At 42.6% G+C, this 20,333-nt stretch overlaps 2 protein-coding genes across 3 annotated transcripts; both read right to left on the bottom strand.

Annotated features, from left to right (window-relative positions):
• Positions 1 to 2,914: 2,914 nt before the first annotated feature.
• Positions 2,915 to 14,640, bottom strand: tfr1b (transferrin receptor 1b). The gene is made up of 19 exons (XM_069159746.1): positions 14,573 to 14,640; positions 12,651 to 12,702; positions 12,213 to 12,420; positions 11,886 to 12,096; positions 11,516 to 11,653; positions 11,326 to 11,410; positions 11,000 to 11,122; positions 9,202 to 9,297; positions 8,967 to 9,106; positions 8,394 to 8,557; positions 8,166 to 8,285; positions 7,565 to 7,650; positions 7,403 to 7,466; positions 7,230 to 7,297; positions 7,071 to 7,138; positions 6,525 to 6,615; positions 6,197 to 6,424; positions 5,900 to 6,049; positions 2,915 to 5,650 (listed from the first exon to the last, which is right to left on the bottom strand). Exons 2-19 carry the CDS (start codon positions 12,681 to 12,683, stop codon positions 5,438 to 5,440), a joined length of 2,286 nt encoding a protein of 761 aa, XP_069015847.1. The 5' UTR covers positions 12,684 to 12,702; positions 14,573 to 14,640; the 3' UTR covers positions 2,915 to 5,437.
• Positions 14,641 to 17,070: 2,430 nt separating this feature from the next.
• On the bottom strand, positions 17,071 to 19,393 carry otos (otospiralin). 2 transcript variants are annotated; one of them, XM_069159743.1, is made up of 4 exons: positions 19,340 to 19,393; positions 19,092 to 19,159; positions 18,599 to 18,622; positions 17,071 to 17,576 (listed from the first exon to the last, which is right to left on the bottom strand). In XM_069159743.1, the coding sequence occupies exons 2-4, from the start codon at positions 19,147 to 19,149 to the stop codon at positions 17,389 to 17,391; spliced, it is 270 nt and encodes an 89-aa protein (XP_069015844.1). In that variant the 5' UTR covers positions 19,150 to 19,159; positions 19,340 to 19,393; the 3' UTR covers positions 17,071 to 17,388. The 2 variants fall into 2 exon arrangements, with proteins under 2 accessions (XP_069015844.1, XP_069015843.1); XM_069159742.1 differs by lacking the exons at positions 19,092 to 19,159; positions 19,340 to 19,393 and having other exon boundaries at positions 18,599 to 18,735.
• Positions 19,394 to 20,333: the final 940 nt, after the last annotated feature.

Below are 20,333 nucleotides of genomic sequence, written 5' to 3'. Positions count from 1 at the left end.
GATTAATGACTCCGATCATGAATCAAGCTGAAATGTGCAACGGTGACTTTATCCAGCTTCACACACAAAAAAGAAGCTGCTTTTCTATGTTTAACAACACTGTGAACTACGTGTATTTGTGTGGTGGACTACTTTTAGCTCTGAGAGACTTTTTAATGATCATTTGTTGGCAAAAAGGGATTTTTTTTTTTTTTTATTATTATTTTTTTTTTTTTAAATCATTATGTGACAAACAATAAGCAACAATAAACATAATCTTAGCCTCTCAGTAGTGTAGTTGGAGTATTGGCGACGTCCATCAGGTCCACAACTTTAATCCAAACTGAAATATCTGAACGATGAATTGGATCGATTAATCTGACCATTCTGAATTTTTTTAATGCAGATAGTGAAGCCGATATGAATTTGGATCAGATCAGTAGATTATCATCATTGCCGGTCAAGTTTCTGCAGAACATCTAATTGCAAAAAAAAAAAAAAAAAAAAAAAAAAAAAAAAAAAATATATATATATATTTTAACTCTGTTGATGTTGTTGGAAGCTTTTCATTCACTACTTTTAATAAATATTTAGTCATCGTTCTGCTGTCGACTGAAACAGAGAAAGAGAAACCGAGCTGTTGCCATTAGCAACCCGTGGCAGCAAAGACGGGCTAACTGGTGCGTGAATGTCAGTGCATGTCGGGCGCAAGCCTGCACGTGCTCATGCGTGTGCTCATGTACGGGAGATTGTGTGTATGTGTGTGTGTGTGTGTGTGTGCGTGTGTGTGTGTGTGTGTGTGTGTGGGGCTTAATTGAGCATAAAATCAGAGCTCTCATTTTTCTTTCTTTTTTTTTTTTTTTTTTAAATCAAGGCCGACGCTCTAAAAATAGCCGCACTAAATTTAGCTTCCATTCACCGGCGTGGAGAGTGAACGCGGTGTGAGCGCCGGCCCGCTTTCCCCTCCCTCTCACCTCGGCGTCAGACACCTGAGACGGAGTCGGTCGGGACGCTCCGCCACCTGCTCTGCTCTCAGACTCATTATTATCATCATAACGGGGGGGGCGGGGAGGGGGGGGTTGTCGTTTGACAGTTATCATATACATCCCGTAGTATTCACTCACACGGCAACGCTCAGATTTTACGTTCATCTGTGGGTGTGTTGTGCGAGAGATCCCGGTCTCACCCTGAGGTCACCCGGAGGTCACCCTGAGGTCACCCGCAGGTCACCCTGAGGTCACCCGGAGGTCACCTGGACGCGGCCATGGATGGAGGGACCCCGCACCTGCGCACATTTAAAGAAAGAGAGAGACACGTGTATTAATAAAACACAAGTCACGAGTGTTTTCGGTGTGAACGCTTCTGCAAATTTTGTATTCTTCAAGTATTTTTACCCGAATTAAAGTATCGAAACGTTTAAATATTTAATACTTTTCGGAAACACAACATGAAGTCAACGGTTCCTTGGCAGTCACGTAAACAAACTGCTGATTTATGCCTACGGTATTTACTAATGAATAAAAGAAAATTTAAAAAAGCATGCAGCCTCATTTTATCGGCCTTTAATGTAGATTTCAGGCACTCCGGTGTCAAAACATGATTGATTGATATTACAGGGGCACACCCCAAAAAAAACATCATTGGACCACCAGCAGCCGTCTGGACTGTTGTCACAAGGCAGACCGGGTCCAAATCTCCCCATGATGCAATTTAGTGATTAGTGACGTAGGAAACACGGCGGAGTGGCCCTTTAATCCCGATTCACGTCAGCTGTGAGACTTTGAGAGATAATTGGGGTGAACAGAGATTAACATGTTGATGCAGCATAAAGTTCAACATAACCAGTGGCGGGTGAAACAGAGACGTGATCTCTGCTGAAGACAGCCGAGGAAGATTTTTAATTGATCTCCTCAGTCACCTTAAAGCCGATTAGTCTTCCTCGGTCACGTTAGGTGGACACCTGCCTGCCTGTGCCGACGTCACACTTCCGTTTTAAATACCCCAGTTTGAACTTTTGTTACATTATTTACTTTCATTTATTCGTTTGATGTGTTTGTTTTGATGCAACATGTCGCACACCCAACACAGAGCGAGTAAAAACAAAACAAAAAAAAGGACCCGCAACGTACCGACCTATGAAGACGGGCTTTGTGGGAGGGGAGGAGGGGGGGGGGGGGGGCGGGAAACGGTCCCGTTGCTCCGGTCCCTCCTCGCGCCTCCCGCCGCGCAGATTTATCACGAATCGGTTATAATCCACCGGATCCGTTATTTCCGTCCGTTTCCTCCGCTGATTCCGGGACGCTCCCCAGTGCGCGTGCAGGGATTTCTGAGCGTCACTGTGCGTCAGAAGACGCCGCTATCGGACGGGGGAATCACCAAAATAAAGGCACTTCCTGTTTGAAGGTTCAGCCTTCACAATTAAAGCGTAGGGTGCAGGGCTATATTGAAAAGTGTTGTCAAATTATTATTTTGTCTGTTTAATTGTACATTAAACTCGTGAAAGCGTGTGTGAGCGGTCTGCTTCGAGATAAAAGACAGCCGTCAGCTGAGCACAGAACATTTTTGACTTTCTGAATTTAGTTGAGGAAGTGACGGAGGTCAGTATTTTGTAGACTAAAGCAAAGCTACAATTGATCTAGTGGAGGAAAAAAAAAAGTGGTGAAAAACCTCAAAATATAATCACAAATTTCTTGTTTTGCGCGATAACTGGCAAATCTGGTGCTTTTAATCTGAAAGGAAAATACAAAAAAAGTGTCTTTGTTGAAACATTGGGGTGAACGTCCCAGATTTCCCAACTCACTGAACATTTTGACGAGAGGTTTCACGCTCTTGATTTTGACCTTGACTTTTGCTGTAAGACAAAATAAAAAAACTACAACAGACAGAAAACAGTCTAAACACCTCTGCTGATAAAAAACTCAGAGCAGACACGTGCTGATGCTAAGCCGAAGGGTTTATTACACTTTTCTGCTAAACATGAAAATCACATTAAACAAAATTGTATAACTTTAGAAGTACAGAAATCATACTGATTCTTCTTAGCAGTGAGTGGAAATGCATTTTCTAATTACCCAATTTCTAGCTCAGGATTCAGAGATTTTTCATTTTAATTCTTGCAACAGATGAAGGGCAGGAAAAACAGCCTGTAAAACTCATACGAGAGAAAATATGAATAATGGAACATTTAGTTTGTACTCGAGTCAGTTTATCAGATCTTGTACTTTTACCACGTTGCCAAACAACAAGTTTTATTTTTGAAATAAACAAAAGCTGGAATAGCATTTACCATTACATTTTTATATGACTTATTTTTACTTTTATATTTCTTATAATTCAGTATTACTGGTCTGATCACACAGTACTGGGAAGTGCAGGAAAATAACTCGCCAAATAAAACACAAGCAGAGTTTAGGTACAAAAATGTTGGAAACATTTGTGAAATGGTCAAAGTCTGAGCTACATCTCGACTAACATGCAGGTGAGGAAGAAACACGTGAAAAGAGCAAGTCGTGGCTCGTGGAGTGAATTCATGTTTAGTACAGCGTGTGTTGGTGTTTTTAAAGCCACCGACACAAAGGACGCACGAGAGGTTTGGAGGTAACGAGGCGGACAGACCAGGTTAGTTTCCACAACAGCCACAACTAAAAACTACACTCGGACTGGATTGAATTCTCTGCGGGAGGTGGTCAATGATTTCAATCCTATAATTAAACCAGCGATTACCAGATGTCCTTTTATTTGAAATTGTTTTCAGCTGATTTGTCCCTCTACTTTTTATTTTCTTATTTTTCATGTTAATCAGCTCAGTGTGACGCCGACTCGTTTCTGATAATCTGATAGTTAATTGATAGGCCTATTTGGGAACTAATACGTCAAGAGAGAAAAAAAAAAATGACAGCGCGTGAGGAGGCTCACGTGAGGAGCACGGTACTTTTAAAGTATGCCCAAGGCAAATATATGGCAGTTTATTCCCGATGGACTCCGATGATACTGAATGATATCAATATGTGTTTTCATATCTGTTGAGTGAGTGGTTTTGGTTAAAAAGACATCTGGAACAGATATTTCATCGGCCACCTCGCTCCGTCACGTCGATCCTGTCCGAGTGAGGCTTGCTATGATTATAACTGTATTATGAATCAGAAATTTAAGCAACAAAAACAAAAAAACCAGCAGAAGTCAGAAGCGCAGGCGCTGTGGAGGTCAGGAAGACTGTGCCTTAACACACACACACACACACACACACACACATACATATAATCCAAAAACAACGCAAATAAATACATCAAGTATAAAACTCTGGGAAACTCTGTCCCCGATAAGTTGTTCCACCTTTCCAAGTGAAATATGAGAGACACTGCTCTCGATAAATACACGCGTACAAAAAAAAAAAAACACACGCAATGGTAGGAAAAAACTACCGTCACTGATTTTCATCATGGAAGGCACTGCTCCCGATAATGGTATTTTATTATTTATTGCTCCAAAGCAGACTGTGCAACAGAAATGGCTTTCCTTTAAATTATGTATCAGCTCAGCTGTTAATTGTGCCAAAAAATAAAAATGGGGGTTTAATTTTGTGTTTAGTCTTCAAATCAAAGTCAAACACTTAATTCATCTCTCGGCTCGTGATAAATATACAAATACTATTTTCTCCAATTGCCAGACGGTTTTAAATTTCGATTTTTCTCGCCTGGTTACGGACAAACTAATTTTAAGTTAAGTTGTCAATTCATATTTCACTTTTAATAGCCTTCATTTCTCCCTTTTTAAAGGGTGCAACCACAGATGAACCCCAATCTGTCGAGAAGCAATTTCGATCGCCACACTTAAAAAGGAAGAAATAAAAAGGGCAGAATATTTAAAAGCCTGACTTCACGCGGGGCTCCATTTTGTCACAAACAGCTGAGGAGTTGTTTCCGTAGCAGATGCTGCCGTCGGTTTTCGACAGTATAACCGTCATAATTATGGAAGGCACTGCTTCCGATAACGTCGTATAAAAAGACAAACGATAATTTTTTATAGTGGGCATTGCCACCGATAAAAAAAACTTAAGTATAAATAAGGTTTCTCAGTGCTTTGATGGCAAGGAGGTCACGAAAGGCTTTGACTGGCTGCATGTGTTGGGATGCAGCAGGAGGAGACGAGGCAGATTTGTCAGTAGCGTTTCTTTTCTTTTTTTTTTTTCTCAAGTATTTGGTGTTGCGTCACAGTTTTTAAACTCTAAATTGAGTGCTTCTCCGTCTCCTCTTGGATCTTAGATGGATAAAGAGTGTGATTCCACCAAAAAAACAACAACAAAAAAAAAAATATAGAAAATTAGAAAATAAGCCTGTACTTAACAGATGGGAACTCTGATTGACAGCTTGTGCTTCAGCGGAGCTCTACAGTTTACCTGATATTTACTTTCAAACACAGTCACACACGCACCGACTCCCCACGCTTTCACATCTCGGCTTCAGATCTCGTTGTCGATGTCCCAGACGTCCCCCGTCATGGCGTTGGCGCATCCCTGCAGGTTCCAGGTGGCCAAAGCCAGCTGGACGCGGAGCTGCTCCATGTCGGTGGAGTCGGCGATCGACGCCAGAGTGTGGGAGCCCCGGCCGAGCAGGAGGTGACGGAAGGGAGTCTCGACGGGGGACACGTACGGAGAGAGGAGGCAGTGCTCGACCTGAATTACAAAAAGAAAAAAAGGATGTTTTACTGAAGCGGTAACAAGTCGTGGAGAAAAAAAAATGTATACACTCGGAATTTCATGAGACTACTTGAACGGGCGTCTGTGGAAACGGAGGCTGTTTTGGAGCCGACCTCTAGTGGCCCTCGGCGGTATTGCAGCTCGAGGCATTTCCGCTACGTCCACTTTTACATGCAGTCTACGGCGGCTGCGCAGCGGAGGCCCGGCAGCATGCGTGTTAGTTACCGTCATGAGGCGGTCGTTGAGGATCCGACAGGCCTCCTTGTCGTTCAAGTCGGTGTTGATGATGGCGTTGTTGATGCCGTCGGCCGCTCGCTGGAAGGAGCCTCGTGCCAGGTTCAGCCAGTTGGGACTCACGTCCTTCAGCTGACCGGACTACAGGACAAAAAGTCACGTGATGAGGTGATAAAAGTAGTCTGCGTCACGTATTTTGAATTTTAATAGCCTATATAACAAAATTCAACATCAATGCAAAGAACTAAACCAGAATGTAAAAAAAAAAAGCGTGAGAAAGAGACCGACCCCTGTGAGCTGCGTGACGCGTTTGTAGATCCGGCGGATGACATCGGTGAGGAGGCTGCCGTACCGGCTCGTGTCCAGGGCGAGCAGGTGGTCGTGGACCAGCCGCAGAGCCATCTGGCCGGCGAACTGCGCCGCCACCGCCGTCATCTCGCTGGTGTGATGGTTGGTTTGGTAATTGAGGTGATCCATGGTGTCCAGGCCGGTGCCGTAGTAAGTGTAGGACTCCGACTTTAAAACGCAGAGATGCAGTTTCAGTACACAGATTTAGCAAAAACAACAACAACAACAACAACAAAAAACTATACAAACAACCGGAACAAAGACTCACGTTGGGAGAGATGAAGTGGAAGGAGACGGAGGGAATTCCGGAGAAAGCCAGGAAGGGATAAGCGGGGTCGTCCATCGCCATCGGCCTCAGTCTGCATGCAGGAAAAAGTCAAATTATTGTTCCCAACTATTAGCATACATAAAAACTCTCTACGGAGGAAAAACAATGGCTTGTTCGAGCAGGAGGGTTTTCCGTCCAAACAACTAAAGTTGGCGATGAATAGATTCTTTGTATAAACAGTTGGCTTTTTTTTAATTTAAAATAAGTATTTGACCTAAGCTGTTTTGTAATGAGATAATTTACATTTGTGAGACTCAGCGTCTTTTGTGAAAAAGGAAAAAAAAAAATTGTTTTTATTTCCTCCCCAAAATTATTGTAAAATAGGTGCATTCAAAGTTTAAAGCTCCCCTTATTAAAAAAAAATACAATACAAGTAACGCTTGGAATAAGTTGTGTCTGATGTGGTTTGATTTTGGAGTTAACGCAATCATTTTTTTTTCCTGTTCGAGTTTCATACCGGAGCCGTCGTCACGGTTTCCTACTTACACGTTGGCCTCCCACTTCTTGTTTCCCACCATATCGTAGACAGTGCCAGAACCAAGAGGACTCTTCACCTGTGCGTATGAAGGGGAAGAGTGGGTTGACAAGTCAGGACGGGCTCGGCTGGTTCGTACAGGGGCCGAATCGGCGTGACCGGCGTTTTACCTCTTTCATCGTGCGCTCAAGGAGACTGTAGAGCAGCGGACTCGCCGAGGCCACGAAGCTCCCGCGACCTGAGAGAGGAAAAAAAAACACACTCGGTCAACTGGCGATTTAAACATCAGAAGCACAAAAAGATCTCGTGGTATTGTGTCTGTGTGTGTGTTCATTATACATACCTAATATTGCTCCATCCAGGTTAATGTAGGTGAAGACTTTTTTGTCAATACTGGACATATAACCCTAGAAACAAAACAGACACATTAAAAAAACAACAACAACAACAACATGTAATAAAGCAGTTTTTGTTTTTTCGTTTTTTTAAGTCGTGCAGTTTTTACCTCCAGCCACTCGGTGGCGCCAACACTTCCGTACTCTCCGGCAGTCCAGCTTGCAAACACGATGCTCCTCCTGGGCCTGAAGTCATCTGAAGAAGACACGCAGGAAATAATGACGCCATGGTAACGACGGCAAACTGCCCTACTACGAACAGTGAAAATCAGAAATCAAGTTTAATATCGAGATTTACTTCTTCAGAGCCTGATTCAAGACTTATAACAACATAAATATTGATAAAAATGTTGTGGTTATTTGTTTCTCAAACATAGACTTCATATAAAAGTGGACGTAGCTTCCGGCTCTGAAAAATGAGGCCAATGCGGAAGTGCCTTAAGCTGTGATATCACCGGGTGCCACTAGAGGTCGACTCCAAAAAGCCTCCATCTCCATTGACTCCCATTCAACTAGTCTCATAAAATACTCAGTCAATACAATTTCTCTCCGAGTTATCTTGGTTTTGCGAGCCAAAGTAGCTCCTTCTTATTTGTTTTTTTTGGCGGTCACTTAAAATAATCCCGTCATTAATTCAAAAATAAGCTTCAAAACGCAGTGTTTTTTTTACGGCTATCGGCGGGCGGGACGTAGTATCTTGACGTTTCTTACCTTTCTCCACCATCTCGTGGAAAGCCTTGGCCAGCTCCGTCAGTATGGCGGTACCGACGGTGGCTTTGGCGTAACCGTCCCCCCAGGAGTCCCTCTGAGCTCCGAGAACAATATAGCGATCTGCAGTTTTCAAGCACAAACGGATCTCAACACCACGTTTCTTAAGAAATTACAATGTAGTCCAGGAAATCTGACTGTAAATAATACAAAATAAAAAGGAAGTCCTACCAGGATCATTGAATCCTTTAATCACTCCAAACACGTTGTGGATCTCCCTGCTGACCAGCACGTTGTTCACCTCAACGGTGACGTTTTTGCCGCCTCCCAGATTGTAAGACACCTCGTTGAGTTTGCCTTTAAAACTACTATCTGATTCGGGGCCGCCGATTTTCCTAGAAGGAAGACAGAGTTTTTTTTAAAACAACAAAACAAAAATTCTGGGAAGAGTAATCATTTCTGTAATCTTTATAGTCGAATATATATGTGTATAATTTCCTAAAAGAAACTTTGTAAAGATTTATCCGGTGAATTAATCTTGTGGTGGTAAAAATGGAGAAAAACTGTATATTCGGTAAAGTAAATTAAAACCAAGTTGGAATTCACTCAAAGTATTTATATTGAGATTAATATTAAAGACAAAATAAAAAAATAACATCTAAAACATATTTAGATTCGTATCTCCACAAATAAATGTAAAATGATCACAAATTAAACAGAAGTCAAACAGAATCAGAAAACATTTCCCACTAACAGTCAGAATAATATAATGAATATTATTTGATGATCATGAATGCGTCTTACTGGAGAAGAGCGGCGGCCATGTTGCCGGTGATGGTCTGGGCCGGGATTTTGGGAAGGCCGCAGGACTGAGTTGGGGGGAACTGGGTGTGGTTGAAAGAGGGGAATCCAGGGGTGTAGGGGTCACCTGAACCCAGATGGACCTGAAGGAGGACACGGAAAAAATAAATAAAGCAATTAGAGGGAAAAACATCAAAATAAAAAACACCATCTTTTTAGCGGTTACGCAACAACATACATGTCCGTAGAGCTGCGTGTTGGTTCGGTACTTGTAATTTTCATAGTCGGGGTAGATCAGAACAGCTGAGGCCCCCTTCGACGCAGCGTTATCCACCTGAACACAAACAACAACAACAACAACAACAACAAAAAAAAGACGTCAGAAACTCGACAACAAGCTCCAAGTTTCTGGAACAAAATCTGCCGATCGGCTCCACGCCAAGCGCCGTGTTATATTTATAACCCCGATACAAACTGATAGCGTGAGAAGGCAGGTTTTTAAGATCAATTCTGAAGGACGTACAAATACTGAGTTCATTTTGAAGAGAGAGTCATTTTTATTTAAGTGCTGATGTATCGTTACGAGTAATTTAAGGAAAACGAAGCATTTGTCAGCAAGCTTTGAGGAATTTAAGAGTTTCCCTCTCTTCTGTTTTCGAGTCGTATTCTTTTGATTCGTCTTCCCCCGAGCTTCACCACACCTCACCACACCTCACCTCACCTCACCACACCACACCACACCTCACCTCACCTCACCTCACCTCACCACACCTCACCTCACCTCACCTCACCACACCTCACCTCACCACACCTCACCACACCTCACCTCACCACACCACACCTCACCTCACCACACCTCACCACACCTCACCACACCTCACCTCACCTCACCACACCTCACCTCACCACACCTCACCACACCTCACCTCACCACACCTCACCACACCTCACCACACCACACCTCACCTCACCACACCACACCTCACCTCACCACACCTCACCACACCTCACCTCATCTCACCACACCTCACCACACCTCACCTCACCTCACCACACCTCACCACACCTCACCACACCTCACCACACCTCACCACACCACACCTCACCTCACCACACCTCACCTCACCTCACCTCACCTCACCTCACCACACCACACCTCACCTCACCTCACCTCACCTCACCACACCTCACCTCACCACACCACACCACACCTCACCTCACCACACCTCACCTCACCTCACCACACCTCACCTCACCACACCACACCTCACCACACCTCACCACACCTCACCTCACCACACCTCACCACACCTCACCTCACCACACCACACCTCACCTCACCTCACCTCACCTCACCACACCTCACCACACCACACCTCACCACACCTCACCACACCTCACCTCACCTCACCTCACCTCACCTCACCTCACCACACCTCACCTCACCTCACCTCACCACACCTCACCTCACCACACCTCACCTCACCTCACCTCACCACACCTCACCTCACCTCACCACACCTCACCACACCACACCTCACCTCACCACACCTCACCTCACCTCACCTCACCTCACCTCACCTCACCACACCTCACCTCACCACACCTCACCACACCTCACCTCACCTCACCTCACCACACCTCACCTCACCACACCTCACCTCACCTCACCACACCACACCTCACCACACCTCACCACACCTCACCTCACCACACCTCACCACACCTCACCTCACCTCACCTCACCTCACCTCACCACACCTCACCACACCTCACCTCACCACACCTCACCTCACCACACCTCACCTCACCTCACCTCACCTCACCACACCTCACCTCACCACACCTCACCTCACCTCACCTCACCTCACCTCACCTCACCACACCTCACCTCACCTCACCTCACCTCACCTCACCTCACCTCACCTCACCTCACCTCACCACACCTCACCTCACCTCACCTCACCTCACCTCACCTCACCACACCTCACCTCACCTCACTTCCCCCTCCCCTCCCACACAGAAAACGCAGATACCTGCTCTGCAAAGCTGATCTTGCCGGCGCGCAGCAGCACCACGGAGCCTTTCAGCTCGACGCTCTTCTTCTGCACGGCCTCCAGATCCTCCCGGCGGCCGTAGTTTGCGTACACCAGCCGGCCCTGTGACGCACAAACGCAGGAGCAGGAGTCAAGACAGGCGGACCGCGTTCGACCGAGGACAAAGAACCCTTCAAGAAAAAGGACATCATTTTTTTTTTTTTTTTTTTCCTCCAACAGTTGATGGCATCTTCCCCACCGGGAGTCCTCCCGCATCACCAAACCTTCCTGGTCAGTGAATTTAAGCAGGAGAAGTTTGGACTCACCTGAACTGTGCCAGTGGCGCTGTAGGCCAGAAACCCTGAAGGCTCGAAGACGTCTGAACCAAACTGAACACGGTTTGGATGCTGGCTGCAAAGGAGAGGACAAAACCTCGTTATAAAAAAATAAATAATAATAATAATATATATATAGCTCTGTGATTATAAATAAAGAATACAAAAAAAAATTATGAACCTGTCGGGCGTCTGCAGCTGAACGTAGTGGATGTCGGTCCACGGAGACATCTCCAGTTTCTTGAAGTTTTCAAAGACGGCGTTTGCGATATTCATGTCTTCATCGCTTCCTGCCGAGCGTCCGGGACGATCAAAGTCCCTGCGGAGACGTGGGACGGATTCTTTTTCATGGACAGATCAACTTTCACTTCAGAGAAAAGGCTCTCAGATGACTCACGAGTTGCATTTAGAACACGCAACATACTTTTTTTTTTTCTCCATTTTTTTTCTATTTTATACCCAATTCATGATTTTGCCAGCGTTCGCTCTCGGCTTCACGGTCGAGTACATGATGACATCGAACCCGAAGCGTGGGCACGTGAACGGCGTACCTCAGGGCCAGCTCGAAAGCCTGGCTGGTGAGTTTCTGTTTGAGGATTTGGCTGATGTCTTTCCAGTCCATGTGAAATTCTTCTGGAACCGGCGCAACCGGCGCAACCGGAGTCTCCGTCCCCTCCGTCCCCTCCGCCCCCTGCGTCCCGGCGCCGCAGCTCACCAGCGACACCCGAGGCTTACGGTGGCTGACGTAGCCAACCAGGTAGCCTGGAGGACAGCAGGTAAACACACACCTCAACCGGTTGAAGCAACATGTTTATCGTCAGGTAAATCTGCAATGGGACAAAAATGGACCTTAAGACGCGGCGGTGAGCGTGACCTACCGATAACAAATATGAGCAGGGTTCCCAGCGCCAGGTAGACGACGCTCCGGCGGTTCTGACGCAGAGGCGCCGGCCTGAAGCTCGGGGAGCCGCCCGCCTCCAACTCCGCCGCGTCGCCCGCGCCGTCGTCGGACAGCTTGATCTCCGCGTGCTGCTCGCCGTCTTCCGCCGGCTGCAGCGTGAACCTGCTGTACCGCTCGCTTTTCATCTGGAGGAGTTAAAGAAGAAGAAGAAAAAAACAACAACTATGAGAGCAACGTGTTCCTGATCCGACAGCTGCGGTACTGAGGGTGAGTACAGGGCGGCTAAGGTCCAACTATTTAAAAAAAAAAACAGGATTTCTGACGAATGAAGCACGACATTAATTCTACCGACTTCATCGGCTGCAAACACGAAAGCAATGAAATAAACGAGCAACGGTGTCAACTTTGAACTCACCATGCTGTTAAACGCCGACCTCATTCGATCCATCGTCGCTGCCGTTATTGTTCTGAAGACACGGAAATGAGACACGGCGGTGACGAGGTTGGAAGTTTCATCTGAAGGTGTGAAATGAACTGGTGCTACGAGGAAGTCTGCACGGCATGATTAATACAGGATATTGTTGTTGTTTTTTTACTGCCTGAAATGTCATCTGTAAAAACCCCTTTCCATGTATGCGTTTATCCAAATGAGTGTACAAACACCGAAACGTGAACCTCAAGACGGTAAATCGATCTCGGGACGAGTTGCGACCACGTGTAGAGATTCATTTCCCGTCGTGATATCACTGCAATAAATTCAAGTTCGTAGTCAAGACACAATCTTGAATTACCACCGAATTAATTAAATACCAAAACAAATAAAAACAGCTTTTTAGAAATTCATAGATTAAAAATGTTTTTACTCATCACTGCCTCAAAAAAATAAAAAGTGCTGTTTGTTGTCCGTTGTAGTCATAAAGGTTGTTTGTTTTATTGACCACACAATTAGCCAAAAAAATCATTGTAAAAGAACATGTAATCTGAGATAAATGCTTTATTGTTCACTATAAAAAAAAGAAAAAAGGGCTCCTGTCTTCATGTAATACTTCAGATTTCTTCCTTCCACGCAAACATACTTACAAAAACCCCCAGACAGATAAAACCAGAAAAACTTGACCTTCAAGCTGTTGTTTCCACATAACAAAACTTTGCTTTGAAACAAGCGCACCAAAGCTTCTGTTACCGGCAACAGAAGAAATCCCTCCTAGTCTGTCGTGGAAATGTGACAACCCAGCAGTTAAACGTCTTTTTTTAACTTAAGTTGCAACATATTTTGAAACGCCAACATTTCAGGTTGAGCTTTACAGGCCTGAAAAAAAACTGTTCACACTTTATTTTTGTCTTAATTCCTTTCACAGTTAAATGACGTTCATTACAATTGGCCGATCAGCATCTTTAAAATCATACTTTTTTGTTTGAACAAAGATATAAAACAAGCAGAAAATATTGGCGTTTTTTTCCCCCCCTCGATGGAAATCCTATTATTAAATTCATTACGAATCCAATTATTGAGCTACTTTTGTCCCACCTGGTACATATTGTAGACACAACTAAGTTTCAAATCATCTTTTTCATTATCAATTAATCAAATATATTCCATCCCTCACTCGGTTTGTTTATCAAATATTATAAATTCGTGAAAAAGGGCGTGTGTCACATTAAAAAAAAAAAAAAAAAAAACTGAACATATTTGAGGTTTACAGCTGTAAAAGACAAAAAAGCAAAACATGTACAGGTTTGGAGGAGCTAGAACAAACAAAAACAAAAATGTTTTGCTTTATATTTTTTTTTAAAAGGACTTTTTGTCGTTACTACTGAAACGATTTGGCCTTAAAATCATTAGTTAGTCCAGTTTTTTTTTTTTCAGCTGTATAAATGTATAATTCTTTATTGAATAAAAGGAAATGATCATTATAGACGTACATTGTTTTTACAGATATCGACCTCCAGATTTACAGTATCGGTCAAGCCCTGCTGTTATCTGTCGAGTCATCAGGTTTGTCGGACCGGCAATAAATTCAAATTAACTTTGAATTAAGTGCATGCATTTTCTTACAGGACGTCTTTTTCGTCACGAAAGAAAGCTCTTCCTCGGTTAGAAACTATTTAAAGACGTTTAGCATCTTGTTTTTTTTCTGTATTTGCATCAAATCGACCGCGTAAAACGTTTTTGTTGTTCATGGAGCTCCACCGATGGCGACGCAGCACCATCTGCGATTAAGAGAGGCTCAACGTTTCCCCTCCACGTCACGTAGTTGCGTTAAAAAGCATTACAGCTCAATAAATATCTTATATTTCGGACTAGATGAATTAATAAATGTGAGGTTATTGGCTTACCTTTCGCGACGATCTACGACGCCAGAAATCCGCTTTAATAAAGACTTCCGCCTCGCGTCATCACTCGGGAAAGGGTTTTGGTTTTTTATTTTTTTTTATTTTTTTTTATTTTGGTGAACTTTATTCACAGAATTCAAAATTAGAAACAGTGAAGACGAGTCAATATTTAACCACACGATATTGTGGATTTAATAGTCAGTTAAAATAATAAAGAAAAGAAATAAAATAAAATAAAATAAAGATAAGATAAGAGGATTGGGATTCATAAACTCCATTATTGTAAAATTATGATCATAAGTCATTTTTTACTTTGAAAATGCCGGTAATTTTTTTGAACATGCTGGACGACATATAGTATGACTTCTTTGAATATTCTGGACGACATACTTTGGATATTTTGGATGACTTTTTTTATGACTTTTTCTGAACTGACATGCATGCCTCAAGTTACTTCTCTGTGATACTATATCATGTCTGAAATATGAAAAAAAAAAAAAAGAAAAAAAAATCACTTTTGGTTTGGTATTAGTGCGACTGCACATACAAACCTGAACAGCTTACCCTTACAGGGACTCGCCTTAGGAGGTCTTACCCTCTGTGAACCACATGGCTTACCCTTAGAGGGATTTCCTCTCCATGAACCATGTGGCTTATTAAGGGGACTCAGGACTTACAGGAATATATTTAATATCACTGCAGACCCCCTTGAAAACATGTATATCTACTATCCAAAGAATGTCTGCGGCAATTTTGGTCACATTTGAATGAATATTTATGGACGGTGGAGTTATAGGTTGCAGTGAGCCAAAGATTTGTCACAATGCTGTTTAAATCCTGGAAAGATTAGTGGCGCAATGATTAGGACTGCTGCCTCTTAGCCAAAAGGTTTAGGGTTTGATCTCCCCCCCTTTGTCATGACTTAAAAAAACAAAAAACATAATTCAGTTTTGACTTTGAAAATGCCGGTCATTTTTTGAACAACAGGCTGTGGCATGACTTTTGGGTCACTTTTTGGCCGCCACGCCACGGCTACACCGATCGACGAAAACAAATTATTTTGATCAGTTTTAATTCCAAACATGTTACGAGGGCACACACTAAATTTCAAGTCGGTCCAACAAAATCTGTAGGAGGAGTTCGTTAAAGTACAACATGTGCGAATTGCCAAAAATGGCGACTAAATTCAAAATGGCGGACTTCCTGTTGAGTTGACATAATGGTGCGATGTAAATTTTTTGTACGTCTAGGTGTGATACACGTGTCCACCGATTTTCGTGCATGTACGTAAATGTCACTGCCGGTGCATCTGTGTAGGGGTTGCTAGCAAGCCATTTGGCCACGCCCACTTGCGACTCCACTAAAATACCAAATGTTTTGCCGGGAGAGATTTTTGTACCAACTTTCATGAGTTTTTGAATACAATAAAGCCTTTAAAAATACATTCAAACTTTCAGGATAAAAAGAATCATATTTTTACATTGGCTTTCGCAGCTTCGGTGCTCGGGCCCTAATAACAACAATTAAGATTAAAAAAAACAAAAAAACTTACCTGCAGAAGATGTAATGTGTCCTCTGGTTTTCCCCCTTCACATCAGTTCCCTTTATGCTCAAAATGACAAAGATATACACAGTATCTCCGTTTTTGAATGTAATGTAATGTTTTAATGTAATGTCCTAAAAAAAGATCCTGATAGAAAAGCTCCATGGCACCACTCTATGGAAAGGGAAGACTGAAGTGACTTCACTGAGGAGGGATCAAATTAAAAGTTTTTTTCTGGCAGGCAGAGTGGAGATAAAAAAAAAAAAAAAAAACCCTGGACACGGTGCTGCCGTGTCATTTCGAAGTAATTTTGATCCACTGGTTTTTGTGACGCCATTTTACATCGAAGTCTTTTGGCGGGACTCGTTTGTTTTCCCGACAAAAGACGTTTCTTAAAGCCAAAGTTCCCGGATGTGCCAGTTTGTTCTATGACAGTTGGAAGCAAACTCCAATGTACAAAACATCTTTTAAAAAAAAAAAAAGAGCTGTCAAAACAACAGAAAACTGCTAAGGGGTATTGTAAAAGAGAACGGTAAATAACGTGAGTTAAGGTCTGGAACACAAAACGAGTCTTTTACAAAAAAAAAAAAAGGATTTACTTCAGCAGCAGCGGCACTTGTCCTCATAAATTGCCCTCAGCCGAGCGGAACAAATAAAGCGGAACTAAAGTTCCTCAGAAAATATGTTCTTGTACGAGACTTTGGTGACATTTGGTGCCAGAAAATAATACATTCATCAATACAAAAATTGTATAACTGTCATTTTTAAATTGCTTTATTTTATTTTGTTTGATTTTATTTTATTCCATGGACCCCACACACACACGAGTAACCTTAAAGATGACAGATTTTTTATTGTTGTTTTTGTTTTGTTTTTAATAAACAAGGAAATTAAAGATTTTAAGAACAGAAGAATTTAAATGAAAAGAGAACAATAAAATGTAATGATTTCTTAGACATTGTTACATCATTGTAAAATCCTTTATTTATATGTGGCACATTACATGCGGATACTATACAAACAATTACACTAATTGTATTCTAGAAGAACGGCCGTGCTACAAACAGTGATATATCATTCAGTGAATTCAGTCCCTTGTTCTTGACCTTATTTCATTTCTTGGACTTTTTAAAGTTGTATTTGTAAACTTCTTTTATTCCTCTGAATGTTTCCTATCTGTCAAAGTAAGAAATGTTTTGTTTTTTTGTTGTTGTTTTTTTTTTTAAATGACTTAGTATATCTCATTCCCCCCCCCCCCCCCTTTCTTTTTCCTCTCTCAGTGTTCATGCCCAGCGTTGGTCTCGTAGCCCAGGGTGTCTCCGAGGTGCTGGTGGGCGAAGAAGACCCGGGCCATCTCGTTGATCTGGTTGTAGGCTCTGATGGATCGGAAGTATTCGAAGTAGTTCCAGAAGTCGGAGGCGGAGTAGGGCCAGTAGGGAAGCGCTGGTGGTTCATCGTACGGCACTGAAGAGAAACGCAGCACGTCAGAGAAGGACAGGACACGATTCAAAAGGACAAATCCACTTCCATATGGGATTTATTGATGTTTTGCAATTTAGCTTCACTTTTAGTCACATCATTTTATAGCTCCAGTAGTTCAGTCCGGACAGTTTATCAAAAAATATTCTCCGTTTTTAAGGAGTCTGGAAAAACCTTCAGAACTGCAGTGACTGTTGTTGAAAGACCTTTTGGGTTTTTAAAAAAAAGTGTCTACTTTTTTCTTTTAATTTTTTTTTTGCTAAGAGCTGTGACCTAAATTTAATGGTAAATAAAACACAAGAGGCACAAATTCCCAGAATGTTTCTACACAAAAAGCCGATGAGGGGCGTGGACCTGTAGACGATGAAGGTGAAAAGAGAGGAAGAACCGGTTTTTCTCCACAAGAGGAGGAGAACCACACCTCCTCTATAGAAGTAGCTGGGTTTTTTTTTTTTTTACACTTTTGGACGTTGCATTAATGTACATTTTCATGCTGTAGTTATTTAAGGTTGTGCTAATTGGAAAAAGTCAACCAGGTTGTAAAAACAGTTTTGTTTTCAGCTTGCATTTTCCAGCTGATCCGAGTGGGGATTTAAATAGGTTGTTTTTAAGCTTAAGACATAAAAATAATTCCCCCCCAACCTATAAAGAAAAATCGAATCATTCAGTTCATCAGAAAAATTCGAATTCAAACTCACAAAATAATTTTTTTTCCCACTACACTAGAAGAGTGTGACAGATTAACTAAAGCTGTCAGTCAAACATCGTGGCGTAAAAAGTACAATATTTTCAACAAGATATTTTGGAGAAGAAAGAGAAAGTTGCATAAAATGAAAACACTTAAGTGCCAATTCAAGAAACTTGAGCAAATGTACTTATCAGGGAAATATTTGGAGGCAAACTGCGAAAGGAAAACTTTTCTTGCGGTGCCAAATATTTCCGTGGGAAGGCGAGTGATTTTGTGAAGGTGTCTAAAAGATTTAAGTGTTAATTATGTTGAACAGTACCTCCTTCTGGGATGACTCTGGCCTCTGAGGATGAGGAGGAGGACGAGGAAGAGGAGGAGAGACGGGAGAAGAGGTTAACATTCCCAAACATTCCAGAGCTTCCCGCGCACAAAGACTAGATTCAGGTCTGGAAGGTCCGAGCTTTCTCCCAGAGGACTGTAAGGATTCCTGCTCCCTCCTCAAATATTATTACTGAACATTTGCACACACACACACACACACACACACACACACACGGTCTGGAAACCCACACAGAGTCCTCTTTGTACACAAAACAAATACTCTCCTATAGACACAGACAAACTCTGTGTCATCACATGATTCACAGCATTTCTACACGCACATGCATCCAATACATAAATCACACGGGGTTTTAAATCTTTACTCCCGGGTGTTTCTACCGTGTAGATAACGTTAAGTTCCCACGCTTTGCTTCCAGAGGAACATCAATAGCCAGATATTATTATTTAGAGATTAGAAAAGAGAAACTCACCGCTGAGATCAGAGGCGAAGACGCCGAGGAGAAAACCGAGCAACACCAACAGCTTCATCTCGAACCTCCTAAAATCAACCAAAAAGTCTGTCAGGCTCAACGTTTTTTGGGGCCCGTGCAGGAATATAACAACGCCCAGCTCAGAAGCAACAAAATAAAAAGACTTTAAATTTTTTTTTTTTTTTTTTTTTTTTAAAGTCCCCCCCCCCCCCCAAAAAAAAGAGTCAAACTTCTGCAGGTGTTTTTACCTGTGAATGATTTGTTGAAGCGGTGCAGAGAGACGCTGCTGCTCCTCTGCTGGTTCCCTGTGGTCTATGGTGAGCGAGGCTCAGCGGAGGAGTCTCACACACACACACACACACACACACACACGCACACACGCACACACACACACACACACACACACACACACACACAGCGCACACACGCACACACACACAGCCAAGTCTTGCCCAGATTGTACTGCACCATATTTACTCAGGAGTCCTTCCTGATATTTCCAGCCGGTATATGTATTTGGTTTTTTTTTTCCTCTCTCTGTTGACGTTCACTCACTCACACACTTCACAGAGGATTTATTTAAAAAATAAAAAATAAAAAAAGGCCTGATTCATTAAGGATGTAGAATCTGTTTGGAGCTGTTAATGCTCGATTACAGAGAAAAGTTTCAGAGAAACCAACTGACAGACTGAGTTGTGCTTTTTGGGGAGATCCACGCGACACGATCAAAAAAAATCAAGTTTGTGTGCAAAAATGTACGTACCGAGAATAAAATGACATCTCGGCGAAGCCGGGACGAAACCGCATGTTTTCTGGAATAAACGTGACCAAACAACTTCTGAATGAATCTTTATTGGACACAGAATCCCTCCAAAGTTGTTCCGTCAAAAACAAGATTATATCGTTGATAGTTGATCATTTAAGAAAATCTACAAGGCTGCGAAAAAAAAGAAGCAACGCGCCAACAGGTGACCCACTTTTTGTTGCTTTCGGTTTTGTTTTACAAAATCCACTTTTCCCCCCCATCTCACAAGCATCTAAATACCGACTTAAAAAATAAAAATATATTTTAAAAATAGGACTTTTACGCTACGTCACGAGGGTTTGAGGAGCGGTGACGCCGTGGGGACGATGTCACTTTGGATCGTGGTGGAAATCAATGAAAAGAGTTGGATTTGTTTGTAATCATTTCAATAAAAAGGTACAATATAATTCCTTCAGTTAAAGAAAAAAAAAACAACC

This window comes from Embiotoca jacksoni, unplaced genomic scaffold (genome assembly GCF_022577435.1).
Source record: "Embiotoca jacksoni isolate LCO1_2020_lvr unplaced genomic scaffold, fEmbJac1.0.p SCAF_25, whole genome shotgun sequence".
Taxonomy (NCBI): Eukaryota; Metazoa; Chordata; class Actinopteri; family Embiotocidae; genus Embiotoca; species Embiotoca jacksoni.
This window is presented reverse-complemented; position numbering and strand designations above follow the sequence as displayed.

What these genes read in the sequence shown, in the direction of transcription:
- otos (XM_069159742.1), bottom strand. Translation starts at nt 18,689, where the DNA reads ATGTTTGGGAATGTTAACCTCTTCTCCCGTCTCTCCTCCTCTTCCTCG. An exon ending in CAGAGTCATCCCAGAAGGAG is followed by an intron (nt 17,577 to 18,598) that starts GTACTGTTCAAC and finishes GTTTCTCTTCAG; the next exon opens with TGCCGTACGATGAACCACCA.
- tfr1b (XM_069159746.1), bottom strand. Translation starts at nt 12,683, where the DNA reads ATGGATCGAATGAGGTCGGCGTTTAACAGCATG. An exon ending in GCTTTCGAGCTGGCCCTGAG is followed by an intron (nt 11,654 to 11,885) that starts GTACGCCGTTCA and finishes ACGTCTCCGCAG; the next exon opens with GGACTTTGATCGTCCCGGAC. An exon ending in GCGCCACTGGCACAGTTCAG is followed by an intron (nt 11,123 to 11,325) that starts GTGAGTCCAAAC and finishes TGTGCGTCACAG; the next exon opens with GGCCGGCTGGTGTACGCAAA.